General features: G+C 38.4%; 2 protein-coding genes across 3 annotated transcripts; one reads left to right on the top strand and one right to left on the bottom strand.

Moving 5' to 3' along the window:
• Positions 1-2,304: 2,304 nt before the first annotated feature.
• On the top strand, positions 2,305-8,988 carry LOC146311851 (interleukin-21 receptor). Its single transcript, XM_084740897.1, has 8 exons — positions 2,305-2,531; positions 3,901-4,033; positions 4,133-4,326; positions 4,472-4,626; positions 6,359-6,536; positions 6,642-6,771; positions 6,864-6,942; positions 8,023-8,988. Exons 1-8 carry the CDS (start codon positions 2,429-2,431, stop codon positions 8,494-8,496), a joined length of 1,446 nt encoding a protein of 481 aa, XP_084597023.1. The 5' UTR covers positions 2,305-2,428; the 3' UTR covers positions 8,497-8,988.
• Positions 8,989-9,910: 922 nt separating this feature from the next.
• Positions 9,911-18,204, bottom strand: ube2ib (ubiquitin-conjugating enzyme E2Ib). Of its 2 annotated transcripts, none has more exons than XM_084740614.1 (7): positions 17,897-18,204; positions 15,618-15,696; positions 15,382-15,465; positions 13,995-14,067; positions 12,871-12,935; positions 12,015-12,094; positions 9,911-10,696 (listed from the first exon to the last, which is right to left on the bottom strand). In XM_084740614.1, the coding sequence occupies exons 2-7, from the start codon at positions 15,681-15,683 to the stop codon at positions 10,633-10,635; spliced, it is 432 nt and encodes a 143-aa protein (XP_084596740.1). In that variant the 5' UTR covers positions 15,684-15,696; positions 17,897-18,204; the 3' UTR covers positions 9,911-10,632. The 2 variants fall into 2 exon arrangements, with proteins under 2 accessions (XP_084596740.1, XP_084596739.1); XM_084740613.1 differs by having other exon boundaries at positions 12,871-12,980; positions 17,897-18,169.
• Between the last annotated feature and the right edge of the window lie 282 nt (positions 18,205-18,486).

Raw genomic sequence — 18,486 nt, forward strand, 5'->3', positions numbered from 1 at the left:
AAAATATATTATACTAAAAATAGCTTATGTGTATAATAATAAGAAGAAAGCAAAAATCCAACATTTCTATGGCACAATCATATTCGATTACTTAATGAATGTTTAGTGGTATTCCATGTTATGTGAATTAGGTATATTTTAATGGAAAGGGGACTGGAGCACCCTGTTTGACTTGTAACCTTTAATTTTAAACAGATTCTCGACACTACTGTGTCTTCATCAGAGGAAACAAAGAACAAAGACATAAGATGGGGCTATTCAACTTCAATAGCAAGTGGGCCAAATAGGAAAATCACTGTGGATTGTGGGGCATAGAAAATATTTTACCAAATACAAATGGTTGCAAATAACCTGCATAACATCGATAGAGCTATTCTTCTGAGCCCTCAGGAAAATTGTCAGAAAATTAGCCAACTTGACTTGTAGTGCCTCTTCATGTTGTATTCTTTCATCACAGCAATGCATTTGTTACCCAGTAAACACTTGTTTATTATTTTTTGAAGGAAACAAATACTTGTCGGTCCATTTGCTCTGTACTTGTTGATTTTCACAATCAACTTTCTGCCTCTTTAGCTTTGAGAGAGCCATTCTGAAGTTAAACAACAGTTTTGCTGATGCTATCATGCTGAGCTTTTCATTTCACTAAAAGTCATTTTGCTTCCTATTGTTGATGATTGCTCATAATTGTGGGGTGGGGGCACGTGAACTTTTTTCAGCTTCTGAAGGGGGGCATGCCAGAAACAGTTTGGGAACCACTGGCTTAGCTAATGTGAGTTTCTGTGTGGGCCACAAATCCAGACTGCAACGTGAGACTTTACTGTGCAAATGGCAGGTGTGGAGTGAGTATAATCCTGTCCAATCATAGCACAAAGGTGCTAAAAAAAAACATAACCAGTACCATATTGGTTCAGATCATACAGTCTATGGTTCAGATGTCTCGAAGTGGCTCAGAGATATGTACCTTAGTTTAATGATTTGCAGGCAGCCTCTTGTGGGCCATAGAATCATTCAAAAGGACCATATCTGACAAAGGGCAGCTGGTTGAATAGGTCGGACATAAGGCAAACACTTTGTAATCACACAGAACAGATGTACAATTTAGCCTTCCAAAGCCCCACCCCTTTTTGAATCTCTCCTTTCTTGTTTCCTGCTTTGTGCATATTTCTGTGTTGGTCTGGTGAAGAGAAAACCAAATTTTAATGTTCAAGGATGTTGCTAGGAGACATGCAGAATCTATATATGTATAGTCACCTCTCACATTAGCTAATGTTAGCAAAACACTAGCTAACTAGCAAGCTAATCTACATCAATCGTTATCTCGCTACTTATCCAATATTGTGCTCTGTAGTAGAATGCTAACTAGCTAGCTAATCTACATCAACTCTGAGTTAACTAGTTAGTTAATGTTTTGTTAACATTAGCTATAAGATCTAACTATCTAGCTATGATAAATTAGGTGGATTAGCAAGCTAGTTAACTAGCATATGCCCATGTTTTAAGATAACTAAGTTAAGATGTATATAAATCACTATATATGTAACTATATGTTGCATTTGAACCATCTTCAAAATGTATTATTATCCTCAACTTAGATTAGCTTAACACATAGCATTGGAAACATAAAAGGAGAAACTTGAATAAGGGTCCACCAGTTATCGAGCTTTCTCAACTGTTTTTGGTGCACAGAACAAATAGGTGCAGGACTTAGAAAGAGTCAGTTGCCATTGGATAACTGGTTGAACAGGATCAAATCTGTCTGATCAAGGGTGGAAGTTCCTGTAGCCAATGTCCAAGTGCCACAATCCATGCACTATACAGTATGCAGAGTGCAGGGGGATTGTTGTGACAAGATTTGTTTGTAGTGCTTGAGAGAAAAAGCTTCACTGCATTGTATTGCATTTGTGTTTTTGGTGTCTTATCAAGTCATCAATCAAAGTGAGTGTCACCACAGTGCTGATGTGACAACAATGTGTGTCAGCTTTGTGCTAATTCAGTACTTTACTATGAGTGAAAACATCTAAAGGACACTGAAAGTATTTAGATGCACCTCAGTTCACCATAAAGGGCAAAACATTAACAGACCCAGAGCATTTCAGATTTTTTTTATTTGAATTGTTTTAATTATTTAAAGCAATTAAAATAGGGTCTGTGCATGAAAAACTTGACTGATCATGAACAAAACTTAATGAAAAGACCTACTAAAGTTAATATGACATTGTGCTGTTGTGACATGCGACTCGTCTTACCCCTTTCACACACTTTCAATTTACAACTGCTCTCTTAAAAAAGCACATCCTCTCCACCAGTGAGTGATAGCAATCAGCGTGAAGAGACTGACTGAAACCTCCCTCTCAGTCTATGTTAAAAACAATTTCTACCAGCACTTCGGGGCAGCATGACATAATTGAGACCCCTCAGGACCGAGGTGATGTCCGGACTGTCTGGTGTGATGGACTGGTGCTCTCCACCGAGGCTGAAGCTCCTGCTGACCGTGTTTCTGCACCTGTCTACCAACATTGTCTATCTGCATGGTAATCCTATCACAGGTTATGTCTCTGCTGGTATTTTGAGTTTTTAAAAATATATACATAAATGCTCATCAATATTGCTTGGAGCGTAAACTTTGACCTGTCTGGGAAAAGTCTGCTAAGCTTTCTTATTCTTATATAACTTTTATTCATGGTTTTGTACTAATAGCTAGCTCAAGCCCATTTCCGAGAGTATAATGAGAGAAAAAGATTCTGTAAGTCATTATTATGAGAAACTTTCTCAAACTAATGACTTAGTATCTAAAAATAACATCTAACTCATCATTTTGAAATACAAAGTCATTATTTTGAGAAGATTTCTCACTGATATGACTCACAGGATCTTTATCGCCCCATCCAATATGTATGCTGTTGTAGATCTCGATGCATCATTGATAAATGTTGCCGTTTTTTCATTGTACATATAAAGGATAGGTTCGCATTTTTCCTAGTCTATCCTATGTGCATTGAAAGTATTACTGGTTGCTGTAAAGCGATTTTAGTGGAAGAGATGGGGACACAATCCAGTCTTTGTTCTGTATAAAAAATGACTTCTGAGGTTAAGCTGAATCAGTCTGTCTTACTCAAATCAGGTGGGCGTTTTTCAAAATTAGTCCTATTTGATAAAAAACATTATGTCCACATTTTTGCTCAGAAAGAGGAATGTGGATTTTGTCCCCATTTCCATCTTCATCTTCAGCTGAATTTAAGAATTTATCGTTTGCGGCCAGGAAAGACAATTGCATGCATGCAAACTCTCGACCCTTCTTTTTTTATAGTTTGACAAAAACATATATGATGAAAACTTAAAACTTGCTGTGGGTCTGTGTAATACACTTTAAAGCGGTTGCTCATTTTCACAATAATGAAAAGCACTGCAAATAATCATGTTTAAAATTGAACTGTTACAATTTAATGAATCACTGAGAGCAATTTCACTTATTGTCTTTATGCCAATGCTGGGACAAAGTAGCTCCAACAGGAGTAGCTGCAGCTGTTAGTTCTTTGTGTGAGATGAAGAAAAATTAAAGTGTAAAGGAAAATCACATTTTTTGTAATGTTCGTCAGCATGACTGAGGAGTTGTTGGTTCAGCTTAATATCTTAAGCTGCTTTTCTCAACTACAACTGAGTTAATGACAGAGAAGGTCGGTTGTTTTGGATTTTTACAAGAAAACACAACTTTCAAGTTTTTTCAAATTCAGTCAAATTAAAATTTTAAGGCAGCTCGGACACTAACTTTTTGAAGTTAAAACAAATTGTTTATTTTTACGATGTAGGGTTAAAGTTATATGCTTGTTACATACTTTACTTGTAAAATCTCAGTTTTGACTCCTTACACTCCAATTAAAACATTGCATGTATATTTTCCAGGAGTGGACCACAATCTTCATTGTGTGAACGATTACGTGGTCACCATTAACTGCTCCCTGAGCATCGCCCCATCAGAAGACACTTCAGACAGCAACCACTCCTACTGGCTCACAATCACAGAAATAAATGAACTGTGAGGTTCTTTTTCACTAGCAGATATGAATTATGGATGACCTTAAATGTGATGTTGATAGTGTATTTCATTAGCGTTTCTCCTCTCCTCGTTGTGCAGAAAGACGTTTGTGTGCATGCTGACAAACACAGATGGGAACTACTTCTGTTCTGTTAAAACATCTGCTCCAGTGCTTGATGAAGACTATTATTTATACACCTTTAATGATTTAAACACCTATGAAATCTCACTTTGTCACAATGGGGTTGAAACCTGTGACCTGCTGGATGAAGAATATGAGCCTGTGGTCAACAGTAAGGAAAACACTGATCTTTTCACATAACCAGAAACTCTCATGTATATATTATTTAAAAAATATAAATAATAATAATAAAAAATAATAATAATGATGACATAATTTTAAAAACTGCCTTTTGTGTGTGTGTGTCCTCTCATCAGTTAAACCGAACCCACCATGCTGCCTCACAGTGAGCCATAACTCAAGTCAACACCACTTCACCTGGAAAAGCACCTATGAGAAATATACTTCCACAGACCTGAACACCTACCTGCAGTATCAGCTCCATTACTACAAAAGAGGAGACACACATAATGTAAGACTCAATAACAGACAAGCAAAAATGGGGCACTCTTTGTTGGTGGGGATAAGAGAATAAAACTTTTTGGGGAAACAGCTCTTAACTTCCTAACCTGCAGATCCTATCTTAACTGTTTCATTACCACTGTAATTAGAGGTAGGACCTGATTTAGCAATTACAGATGAGCAGTTCCTGTGCCATTGTTCCTATCTTTACTTAAGATAGGAAATGTGTATGACACAAGCATCCTAACTTCCCAAAATCTTGAATAATCTCTACACTCTTAACTAAAGGTTAACTAGCAAATGGTAGCAAATGGCAGCGTACCAGAGTTCACTAACGGTACCTAACCGCAGTTTTTGCTAACAGTAGCCAATGGTATTGTTCAGTAACAGCAGCATTTGCTAATGGTAGCAATAATTAACAGTAGTCGTAGTGTTAGCCAACAGTAGCTAGCCTGATCTTAGTTAACTTGTTTAATCTGAATGGCTGCTCTATTACTGCTTCGCACAATGGCGTCAGGTACGGCAGGAACTGCGTCTGCTATCAGCCCATTCTGTTTCTTTTATTTTCCCAGTTAGCCTTGTTATAAACATGTTTGACCTCTAACTCAACTGTCTAGAGGTCAAGTGTCCATCATTGATTTTGCTCCATTTTTTTTTTGTATGTTTCAAATGTTTCAGTGGGTTAAAAAAAAACAATGGTTACAAGGTGGTTTAGCTCCTCAACATGAGAAAACAAATGTAGGTTGCTATGCGACAGACATAAAGGTCGATAAGCAATGTTGGATTGAATATATAGGATGTAAGATAAGACAGGATGAAGTAAAATAAGATTCCTAAAGTTAGTTAGGATTTGCGTTTGTAATACCAAACTGGGAAGAACCCAATCTGGGGCACCCTGGGAGCTTGGTTTGTAGAGCATGTGCCCCATGTACTGAGGCTGGGGCCTGTGCGTTGGCCGTGGGTTAGTTTCAGGCCAGCCCTTTCTTGTCCCATGAAAATAAAGGCATAAAAGCCCGTCTATTGGCAAGTCGGTAATCAGTTAATGAATTCAATCTTAAACATGCAACCTGATGAATTGAAGTACAAAACAGACAAATGTACCATGTAATTTAATGATAAAATTTAGAATAATCTGATAACCACTGGCGTATTTTGGTTTGACTTTGCCTATTACGTTTGCCACTGCAGCGACCACTCCAAGCTGCCAAGACAATTTTTTGAAATGAGAAAATACCACAACGACGTCATCAATGGTCTTTGTGGTCATCAGCTCAGTGCAGCAACAGTGTGTGGGTGAAAATGTGTGACTGTGAAACTGTGACTTTGTTTGACCCATAGGCCTTTTCTGCAGCAGACATTTGGACTAATCATAACAAGTAAAAGGCGTTTAATTTAGAACTCAATGATGGCTCTGTTCCAGTAAGCACTGACCACATTAACCTATTAGAATTGTATAAAAGGTTCCGATATCAGGAGCACTAATCTCTGATGCAACATTCACAGGAATAATCTGCTCAAAATTCATCCAAATCATTTATTTTACACAAACTTCCTGCAGTTATTGTGTTCATTATTTGGGCTAATTGTACAGTTTACCAATTGGTCTCTGCTGTTATTATCACACACTGAATATAATATGAAATATCCGCAAAATATATCATTTAGTCAGGGGTTGTCAGTTTACTCAATGATAGAAAAAATGTTGGGTTTCTATACAGGATGTTTCTCTTTCTTTGTTTCAGGTGATACCACACGTAATCAACAGCGACAGTTCGAGTTATTTTGTGGACGATCAAATATTTATGCCAGACACCGAGTACGCTGCCAGGGTGCGCTCTAGTCCTAATCAGGTTCATTACGAGGGACAGTGGAGTGAGTGGTCCTCTGAGGTTTACTGGAAGATGGAGGCAGCTGTGACTGGTGAGTCTCCTCAAAACAGTCAGCTGAGAAAGCAGATACTGCAAATTAACGTCTTTGATTCACCTTTCTGAACTATGTGTTCCTCTGTTGCCTCTTTTTTTCAAGTGAATGCCGAACTCAGTGTCCGTCCAGATCCTGCATCAAACACATTTGTGTTTGGACTGGCTAAGGTGTTCATCCCCTTATGTGTGGTGGTGCCACTCGCCTTACTGATTTGCTACGGGCCATTCAAAAAGTAAGGTCCTCCTACAGCTTTATACTCCTCAGAAAATGCCAAACGCATCTCATACAACCTACGTATTATCTTTATATTCCTCACATTTACAGGTGGAGCCAAGGTGCCTTCATCCCAACTCCAGCACCCTATTTCCACACCTTGTACAGTGACTGTCAGGGAGATTTCAAGGTAAGTTTACAACCCCAATTCCAAAAAAGCTGGGAAGCTGTACAATGGAAATTTAAAAAAAAGTATGCAATGATTTGCAAATCCTTTTTTTTAACTATATTCAGTTGAATATAGTACAGCCAAGACAGTTAATATTCAGCATATTAACTTAATTGTTTTTTTGTGTACATTCTTTCTGAATTTGATGCTTGCAACTTGTAGTAGCCGCACTCTTTTACCACAAAGTCACACTGTTGTAACATGTAGAAAGTGTCCTGCTGAAATAAGCAGGGACTGAAAAGCTGCATACGTTGCTCCGAAACCTGTATGTACCTTTCAGCGTTAATGGCGCCTTCACATATGTGACAGTTAGCAATGATGCCATGGACTCTAACAATCTAACAATCTGTGTTGTCCATCTCCTCTTTAGCCCAGAAGACAGGACGTCCATGATTTCAAGAAATAATCTGAAATGTGGACTCGTTACACCACCGCATTTTTCCTCTATCTGTCAGTCCATCTCAGATGAGCTCAGGATTTAAGGTCACAGGCATTCAGTGTTATTTTTCAGCCCTTCCCTGTACGTGCAGAGATTTCCCTGGATTCTCTGAATCTTTTAATACTATGATAGTGAAATCCCTAAATTCCTTGAAATTGTATGTTGAGAAACATTCTTAAATTTTTTTTTTTTTAAGATTATTTTTGGGCTTTTGCCTTTAATTGTATCGCCTTTCGAGGATGCCCCTTTCATACCCAACCATGATACTACAGCTGTTACCAGTTAACGTTTGGCTGTGGATGTGGATGGCTGTGTGATCCAAACAGGTGTTCTTTAAGTTTCCCTAGTCTTTTATTACCCCTGTCACAATTTTCTAGGAACATGTTGGAGGCATCAAATTCTGAAATCAGTGTATAATTACAAAAAAAAAAACAGTTAAGTGCCAACGTGAACATTAAATATCTTGTCTTGAACTCTAATTGTAGGTCAAAAAGAATTTGCAAATTCGCAAATCACTGCATCTGCTTTTGTTCAGTGACCCAATTGTACATAAAATATGGACTATCTCACGAAAATGTCCCTAAACTTGACTATGATTGTAGAGCTGGGTGGTTACGCGAGAAAAGACAGCAGACATGCTGAAGGCGGAGGAGACGCTCCAAATCGACATGTTAACCAAGTGTGTGGATGTCCAGGAGGAAGAGTGTCAGCCCCAGTTCCACCACAAGTTAATGGAGAGCAGCACTTACAGCAACATCACTGACCCAGGCTGCGATACCTCTCTGCTGGGCATCTCCTATGCTGTGAGCACCATGGCTCCAGCATCAGCTACAGGGAGCTCACTCAAGAGTCTGACCTTGAGCTCACAGCCAGGTAGCCCTGCTGAGGGGGACTCTGGGTGTTGGCTCTGCAGCCACACGTCCCTGGAGAGGGACCCCCCTTTCTATTGCAACGAGTACTGCACTCTGAGCGCCTTCCAGCAGACCAGTCTGGTCCCAGCAGAGCACCATGGGAGCCTGTCAACAAAATCCTGCCCAATGGGGATGATCAGAGTGGATGCTGTCACTGAAGCGTAAGCTGATGTTTTTTATAGATGGCCGAATAACTGGATAGAGTCGTATGATTATTGGACTTTTGCAGATTTTTTGCTGATACCAATATATAAACATATTTTTACAATAACAGAAAATAAAGTCTCTCCCGTACAGCCTAGTTTCAAAATGTACATACTGACTGGGCAAAACAAGAAAACTACTTTTAACAGACTTTTTAGTGGGTGCCTGTTTCTCTGTTTCCACAAATTTGTTTTAATGGTCGGGTTGACAGCTCTTGATGGGCAATTAAATTTGTAGTTTTGAAGGAATATGATTTGGCTCCTCCTCATTCGACTATTGCTGAGCAATCGTTGCAAATAACTTATTGTAAAAACAAGTTAACAAACGTGCCTTTTTCTCTTATTTGGATAAACATGAATATTTGAGTATTAGAACCTCCCTCAAAGGTTTAAGTTTAACTAAAGAACAAAAGTAAGTTATGACAACAAAACATTTAGTTGGTAGAACTTTTTCAAAACATAAGAGTTTTGAGTTGGACTCAAAAATCTGTTTTTACAGAGATCCATCTCAGACACTTCAAAAAGAACTTGAACCCCGAGATACTTTGCATACGAGTCATATTGGCAGAAATATTCATTTTCAGCCAATATACATATTTCACTTTAAAGACTTTATTGGTTGATAGCAGCTATCCCTGTAACTGGACAGAATCACTAAAACTGTTAGATCGAATAATGTTGGGCCTAAAAGTTCAACTACACACATCTACACAGGGAAACATGATGCTTCAAAACAACACTCCAACTACTAAAGTTAACAGTTCATTCTTCACTTTTTTCACAGTGCATTAGTATTTGGCCTCTTGTTGATTTTTGGGGCAGTGGTTCCCCTTGTTTCTTGCCATGACCCTTTATTTTGCTGACCCTCATCACACATTGCAAATACCAAGACGTTATGAGCAGATCCAAAGATTTTCGCTTCTCAGAACATTTCATTTTAACGCCTCAGGAGTTTAAGCAAGCCATAATTTCATGTAGAAAAAAAACAAAGCAAAAAGCAAAGACTAGATAAATATCATAAGCTCAGCATATAATTTTCTATAACAAAAAAGCTTAAAAAAAAAACAAAAAAACAAAACTGTCAATTATCACATGGCCCCTGATTTATTGTGTGGGGGTCCTGACCCCAGGATGGGAACCACTCTTTAGGGTATACTTCTATTTGTAAAAAGTTTCCACAGCATTATGTATATGTAAATGTTAATTGCAAAATCTTTTACTTGCATTAAATGGATTATAAAAGCATTATAAACAAAAGTTCTCAGACGGGCTTCAAATTCATTTTGCCTGATATTTCTTTTGATGACTTTATAGTCTGCTTTGTTTCTGAGTTGTACTTTGTCCATTTTACTCATTTAATAAAGAAAATGCAAACATTTTGTAGAAAGTTTTATTTACGCCAACACATACATCAACAAAGCACCATATAACCTTCACGTCTGATACAGAAGTAAGCCTACCTGCCTCAGTCATCATGGCCATTTTTATTTATTTCATAGCAAACACTCTGAATAACAAAAAGACAGCCAAGGCAGCAGATTCTATCATATATTACAGCATGCTGAATAGAAAACCTGGGAAAGAGAATTAGACAGAGCCATCTAGAGACACTAGTGAGATACAACAGTATAAAAGTGCCATTCATTATACAGCAGTTGAAATACTGACAATGAAATAAGCTAATTTTACATTAAATTCATGGAAAATAAAGGGGGAAACATAAAGGAATAGACCCTGTGAAAGAGCAAAATAAAAAGACGACATTTTCTTCCTTGAACATTGATGACAGCCAGCTTGCATGGAGTTGATGAAACTGGTACCGAGCTGTGTCCCTTGCACCACATAAGACAATTAATGTTTAAAAGAAATGACCAGGGTGCTGAAGCACCCATCCCCTCCCAGCATAATGCGCCGACTGGCAATTAAGAATAAAAAATGATAGGTCAAAGGAGAACGGATGGCACAGAATGTGTGGAGTTTAAATAGAAGTCTTTAAGCAAGTCCTGATGTGAGAGGAGCACATTCATTTCGAGACTGAGCGGGGAGGTGATCTTGTTAAACCCATTCCTTCTGCCACAGCGGAGCAAAGTCTTCACCCTTACGAGGGGGAGAATTTTTTGGCTTGTGCTCGAACTCTTTTTTCATATTCTACTCTGTTTTGGCTGCAAAGAAGTTTAAAAAAAATAAAAAATCATTACCATGGTGCTCTGATCATTTGCTCAAGTCAGAACTAAGAGGGAAGAAAAATGAAATCATATTTGACAAATTTATTAAAAGTAGAAAGAGCAAAAAAATCCTTTCAGAGCTCTCTTCAGACACACTGTATTTTAGACATGTTTGCAACAGAATCCCCTGTAAGATCATATTAATATAATATTGTACACAAGTCACACAAGGTAAAAACTATCTTCAGGATTCGGTGGTTCCATAGGTTGCACACAAATAAATCCATAGAGGTCAAGCTTCTACCTCGATCACTACAGTTTATACTTCAGCACTTCATCACTAATCATCCTGATCTTGCAGTTATATTGCCAACAGCTGTATTTTAATCCAAATGTCTTGCAACTTTAAAGCAAATTTGGAGTCAAGTGGCAAAAAAAGTGAATGCTTGTTTCCATACACTAGAGCAGGGGTCTGCAACCTTAATCAAACATGAAAAATATTTTTAAAATAATGTTATTACAGGGAGCCACTGGAGAGGAGCTTAAGAGCCACATGTGGCTCGGGAGCCTCAGGTTGCAGGCCCCTGCACTAGAGTTATGAGATTATTAGAGTTGGTTCACTGAGATAAGCAGTAGGTGGCGCCAATTCTCCAATCGGAAAACCATTATACCCACAATGTCAGTCAAACAACGTAGAAAACACAGCAGAGATAGGACATCGGTTTGTTTCATGCATTGATGTGAGAAAAAATCCAGCGGGCCTATGTGGAGCGATCATGGATGTGTTACAGTCAGCTGATCAGTCATGTGTGTCAAATGTTCAGTATGCTGGAGCTCATTTCCATCTCCCATTAAGTGCACTAACTCCTAATATTTAAAGTAAAAACCTCTTTAAGTGATTAAAAAGAATGTGAATTTTTTCAAATTTTGCTGGTTCCAACCTTTTCTAATACGAGACTTCAAAATGTGCATAAAAATACATCAATGGACACACGGCTAATGTGTTCACATTAGGCAGGAGCTGCTTTGCTAACTTTGTAACAATGGTACAGTTGCTACTCCAAGGTTTTATAGTGTTGTATTAATCCATTAGTCCCCTCCATTCCTATCGTTTTAATACTGTGTCCTAACATGTCTATGGTATTACAATCCAAGTATAATTCACCAGTTTCAAGCTGGAAAGTGATTTTGGCACTGTTCATAAGAGCTCAGAAACTGACTTCTCTTTAACTTTGCTTTTTTTTTCCCCAGACACGTCACTTGTAGCAATTTTACATTTCAGCATAATAAAAAGATAAAATTCAATATCACTTACCAGTAGATTGTGTAAGCCTCTGCTTGGGCTGGATCCTGGATATTTGGTTCATTTAGGAGTTCCTGGATACCTAATAAGATCTGTAGGACAAATGAACCCATTAGACAAACTGAATCCGCAATTAAAAAGTTTTGGCATTTTTTGGCTGCTTGTATTTGTTAGTCACAAAAGTTTTAAGTCTGTTGCATTGAACTGAACTTGAAACAATTCTTATTGGGGTTAGATCTCGCTGAAGGATTCAAAAACTTATTTTCTAGCAGAGTTGGTACAAATAGAGATATATGCTGACGATATATTACACATCTTGTTGAATCATTTAAAAACTATGCTATAACTGAAAAACAGAAACCTCACATTACTGTAGCCACCTGCAGATACAAATTTATGTCCTACAGCATTCCTTCAAAATAAATTACATAATTAGATACATATATGCATATGTTTTTGCCACTTTTCATCAGATGTTAGTGTACTATAAACTAGACGATACGATACACCAGAATTACATTTTATGAGGGTGACAAACTGAAGGAAACCCAAGTTTCATGTTTCAAAATGTGTCACCTGTCTGTGAATAGACTTGTCCTCCTATATAACCTGAATGCAATTACAGTTGCAAGCACTTTATCTAAAATCCAAGCACTTTTCAATCCTTGAAAACACTACATTAAAACTTTTCAAGGATTCTCAGCACTTATATGAACCCTCGTGACACCAGAGAGAGAGAGAGAGAGAGAGAGAGAGAGAGAGAGAGAGAGAGAGAGAGAGAGAGAGAGAGAGAGAGAGAAGCCAATTATAAAAAGACAGCTTTGGAAAAGCCCTGTAATGTAAATGAGGTGTGATTGTTAATCCAAACCTGCTTTATTGTGATGGCTGGTCTCCAGTCCTTGTCCTCCTCTAGAATAGATAGGCATACTGTGCCTGATGGATACACATTTGGATGAAAGAGTGGAGGCTCAAATTTACCTGAGACACGCGCGCGCACACACACACACACACACACACACACACACACACACACACACACACATACACACATAAGGGCACTTGTGTTTCGGATCCATTACAAATGTCAGACAAGATGAACAAATTCCACAAATGTTGCCAGGCTTTTTCACAGTTAACACCGACTGAACTGTTCCACTGAAGGCAGCAGCTTGTGTTGTTCACAAAAGCAAAGGCTTAACGTTATTTTAATGTGACATTCAGACAACACCAGCCCTGTTGCTGGATATTAGAAACACGTAACGTCACAGTGCCCTGACGAGTGGCCCACAGTGGTCATGTAATGATTTGGTTCACACAATAGGCCAATAGGATAAGTGTTTTCGTGCTTGAATAGTCAAATTATCACAACCAGTTAAGCGTCATGTTTGCATCGGCTCTCAAACCACCACCAGCACACAGTGAACAATACTTTCTCATGAACCGAAATGGATGAATAAAATTAAAATGACTCCTTACAATGAATAAATATCAAGCCCACAGGAGGAGCGGTATGTAGTAGTGAGAGAGTCCAGTTGCTTTTAAATCGGCTTCAACAACCTTTGCAGCGTTTAGAAGTCATCAACAAGCCTTCAAACTCAAATGGTGATGTGGGAAAAACCTGTTTACTACTACTGTGAGGTGGACAATACAGGCTATCCAACCAAGAAGAGCCAAGATGTCAAGCAGGTCCAACAGTGCTCAGTTTTAGTGAGAAAGCTTGAACAAGAGTAACCTTTTTAATTACAGTGTTACAGCCAGTGTCAAGACAAATCATGGCTCATAAAGGAAAATGTCCTCAAAGGAAGACACATACTGTGCACTTTACATTACAGATGAGGCCTTTATCTGTGCAGGCTTTGTTAGAGTCCATTTACTGACTGAATAACACAGACAGATTTCTGCACGCATTTGTTAAAGCATAACTTTATATACTGTAGTAATTGAAATAACATTTGTATTTATACTGAACACAAGTGAGACACAGAAACTCACATTTTGGAGGTGAAGAAGGATAGTCATCCTTAAACAACATGCGCAGTTTGAACAGACCGCCTTCCCACGGAGTCTGAGGAGACGCACAACTGTTAGATCAGCTTCATAAAAGAAGGTCATGTCATATATGTACACAAGTCTCCACTAAAATAAGTAAAATCTTATCAATTTTAAAAGCAGTTTTAAGAGTTATCATAGCTCAAGCCATCACTAAGAATGGTCAAATTTTTACATCTGTTTTGGTACCTGAAAATCTGAGTGCTCTCGTTATATCCCCTTCCCATTCGGCCACTATAGGAAATTCAAGACATAACTAGGGATAGGAAATTATATTCTACTTTTACCAATACAATTATCGATTATTGGTCCAGTTCGTTATCGATTCCTGATCGGTTTTCTGTGGGGGTAAAAGAAGGCCTACACATGGTTCTCAGCTGACGGGCAAATCAAACTGGCTGCAGCCTGTAAGCGAGTTGTCGCAACAGTCTGTCATCGTCTAAAATGGATAAAATGACTGAATATTTGTACAGCATAGTTTCAGTTAGGTTTTTGTAGTCAAAGAAAAAAATGCTAATCCTGCCTGCATGGTGCTAATGTTATAACAGAGATATAATGATACCAAAAACACACTGTACGGGGCAGCCCTATAGCTCAGTTGGTAAAGCGTCTGCCCCATGTACTGAGGCTGTCAGTCCTCTGCAGTGGCCGCTTGGTTTGACTCCCGCCTGCAGCCCTTCGCTGCGTGTCATCCCCCCTCTCTTCACCCTGTTTCCTGTCTGCTCTTCAGCTGTCCTATCCAATAAAGGCATAAAAAGCCCCCCCCCAAAAAAACACTGTACAATAATAAAGTCCATTATATGTTTATCATGATATTAAAAACTAAAAAAATTAGGACTTGGAAAAAAAATATATGAATCTCAAGTGTACAGTGTTTTTCGTTCATATAAAATAAGTTTTCCCATTTAACTTAAAAGTGCTCCTTTAACAGAAATTAGTGACAGGTCAGTTTCTTCCTTGAATTTAGCTAGCGCTGTTTTCTACTTTACTCATGAAATGAAGCCAGACCTTGCATCGCTTTTGCTTCTTCACCATGACTACCTTCCTGTTGCAAGTATCCAGACGTACAGATGCATGAGTTTGTTGTCATTGTTTTGAGTGTCAGAAAAACATGCTAGCAAGGTGCAAATTGACCTTCATCATCCATCAGCCAAATGGCTAGTGAATAATCAATTTTTTACCATACAACTTCTTTAAAACAATGCATGCTCTTTTCTATGTTACAGAAATGCCATTGTCTTATACAGCTCAGTGTTTTCCATTCAGCAGTGGTTGCTATGTAAATTGAAAGATATACTGTATGCAAATACACTTTAAAACACAACAATACCCCTTTCTTGCCAGGAATAGCGCATTCCCAATTCATGAGATTCAAGGTTCCATCTGGATTTTTTGTTGGTACAGCAACAAATCCCTGAAAAAGTCAATAGGAGAACAAACAGTTACAGTTAAGACAAGTGAAGTAACAGTGTTGACTAGAGGACTTGACACTGCACAGTATAATGAAAGCTTAAATAGCCCTCACAGTGAAGCCAAAGCAGGTGCATCTCATAAGATGCTACTTACAAAAGGATGGTCCTTCCGCCATGCCTTGCGCTCCTGGGCAAGCCGGCTCAATGCAATGCCTGACATGATTTGTGGACTCCTGGAATAAAAGAGAAATGTCAAGTCAATTACATGAAACCGTGCTCGACATCAGGTCTGATTTGGCAGTGTGGATTCACCAAGTCAGAGGAAGTCACTGCCTTGAAATGACCTTGTAATAACGATACACCACTTCTAGAGCTCAAATGACAACTTTATTATGGCAATTATAAAGCAAAACAATTGCAAGGAGGGCGTAAGGAGGTGCTTTTATCTGCTTTATATTATTGGAAATTGACTATCTTTGGGTTTTGGACTGCTGGTCAGACAAAAAGCTTAAAATGGCTTGATGGACTTTACAATGGGGTATTTTGCTCTACTTTCAGAAACACTATAAAGCAGAACTGTCAATGGTAAGGAGAAGTCAGACTAATTGATATCAAAATAATATGTAGTTGTAATATTGATTGCTTTGGTCTATTTTTTAAGATTCTCACAATTTCTGTCTCTCTAAGCACAATGAGACATGACCTCCAAAATTCTGTAAACTGGTCTAAAGCAGTGATACAAGAGAATCAGAAGCGGCATGATGAGAGAAACCTCATTTTGGCTCAGCGCCAGTGGTGGGGAGTTTTTCAGACATACTTCTAGGACTGTGATCACATTACACTGACTGGTAAGCTCCTATCTTCTGTAAAGTAAAAAGTAAGAAAAAAGTGACCTAAATCGGAGCCTGACAAATCTATCAGTCAACTGATATTATAACAGACCCGATACTGACCTATTACAGCTTTCGGTCTACAGCTGTATCAGCATATGTTGACTGATACACTCCTACAAGAAAACTATTTCTTCCCCCACAGACCATGACACAGATTGTTTTTTGTTATTTCTGATTAATAAAAATACATGGAAAAATTTACTGTTTCAGTGCCAATATGTTGTTTGTTGTTCATTACATATCTTTGTCACAAGTGTTAACCACGTTTGAGGGATCACTGGGGAAAAATGTTTATTTGAATATTATATAAATTACATAAAGAATATTGGCCCTACTAATGCAATATTGTTGGGCCCCAACAGTGACAGGTAAGGTCCCATCCTCCATAAAGTAATCTAAAGTAGTGGTATCACATCTATGGTTAAAATCTAGCTCAGATTATGAGCTACAGTTTCTTATTTCCACTGTATTGGACTTGTTTGGTTTGCACATTTTAATTAATTAGTCCCCCCCTCTCTAAATAAATTTAAATCACCGGGATACAATTATGGGTAATTAACACACAACCCATCCACAGTGCATCTTGAGAGATTGTGTGACTGTCCTCACTTTTACCTTTTACAGACCTGGCTATCTATCACTGTGTTAGAAGTCCCCCTCAAAGACACTTAGAAGCTCTCATTAAAACCCTCCATAGGAATGTCCATTTATCTCTATAGTAACGATACTTTCGGAATTAATGAAAACGAGGCAAAGCAGCAACACTGTGGCTACTAGCAGTAACTAGTAAGTGCCCACGCAATATTAACTAACTTTTTAACAGTGGAGTTGCAACTTGGTCTACATTATATGGCCATTAAAGACGTAATGGTAACCTGTTTTCATCAGCCTGATAGTTATGTGTCTAAAAGTATCGTTAGAATCGACAAGTCTGGTACGCTAATTTGGCTAGCCAGGGCAACATTAGCCGGTGGTGATACATGTCTACAACAAACCCTTCACCCACTCTTTCGGTTGTACCTGGTGTTAAACTTAAAAGCCTTGGGAAATGAAGCTAATGACGTTTAAATTGTTTCATGTTCGCTGAGCTTTGCTGTAAACTTGCTGTCAAGACAAGCTGACAATCAAAGCTATTTTATTAGCAAGCTAACCGGTTAGCTTGATAAGCTAACTCATGTGCGCCAGAATCGTGCTATATCTTAACAGGCACTGGCGCTGTTAGCGTCTGACACGGCCTGATGCAGCACAAAAATGCGCAATTGCACTTGATTTGGACACAATTTTGGATAAGAGAAAGTAATCAGTGCCTTTCCTCTAACGCTTAATAATATGTAGTCCAGGACGAGAAACAGGGATGTGAAATATACCACGGGAAAAAACCATATCATAATCCATTTAAGAATAGGGACAAAGAACGCCAGTGCTAAAAGGCGCACATTTGTGCATTACCAAACTAGCGAAAATGGCGCAAACTGAAGCGGCTCAAATATGAGAATTCACGACAAAATTAATATAAGCTTTAATTAAAGTGTCCTCCTACCTTTCAGTATGGCTGCACTGGCTCTGGTAAATAAACGAAATGTATTAATCGTGCTCAAATCCTGTTAAACCTTGCAAAGTTTCCCTCCTGAAAAACCACCCGCTTCGACTCAGACACAGAAACAGTGAAGCGAACTGTCATCCGTCCCGTACTTCCGTCTTCGCTTAAATACCTCTAGGAAGATCAGGCTGCGGGTTTATCTTTTAACGGGTTGCGTTTTTGGGCGTCTTTTTTTAACAGATGATAATTCATCCGGAAGATTTTTACTGGTTATTTGCTTAAAGTCATAATTTTACTCGAGTCGCGGAGCTTCTGCTGATAGCACACGGTGCATCATAAGCATCTTTTTGTGGTGGCTAAAAAGCATCTTTGCTTTGCGGTTGTTGGTCTTTGCGCATGCGCTGTTCCGCTGCCTGTTCATAAAATAAAACAAGCAAAGATCGAACTTTCAGCAATACGAAAGACGCATGATATTTATTATTAAAATCATCTACTGCCTGTCATTTAAACAGTTTATAGCTATATGAACTGAAACTTATTTTTCTTACATCATGAACACTGAAGCGCAAGATACTACATTCTAACAGACA

Source organism: Lutjanus erythropterus, chromosome 17 (assembly GCF_056507025.1).
Source record: "Lutjanus erythropterus isolate fLutEry1 chromosome 17, fLutEry1.hap2, whole genome shotgun sequence".
In the NCBI taxonomy this organism is placed as follows: domain Eukaryota; kingdom Metazoa; phylum Chordata; class Actinopteri; order Lutjaniformes; family Lutjanidae; genus Lutjanus; species Lutjanus erythropterus.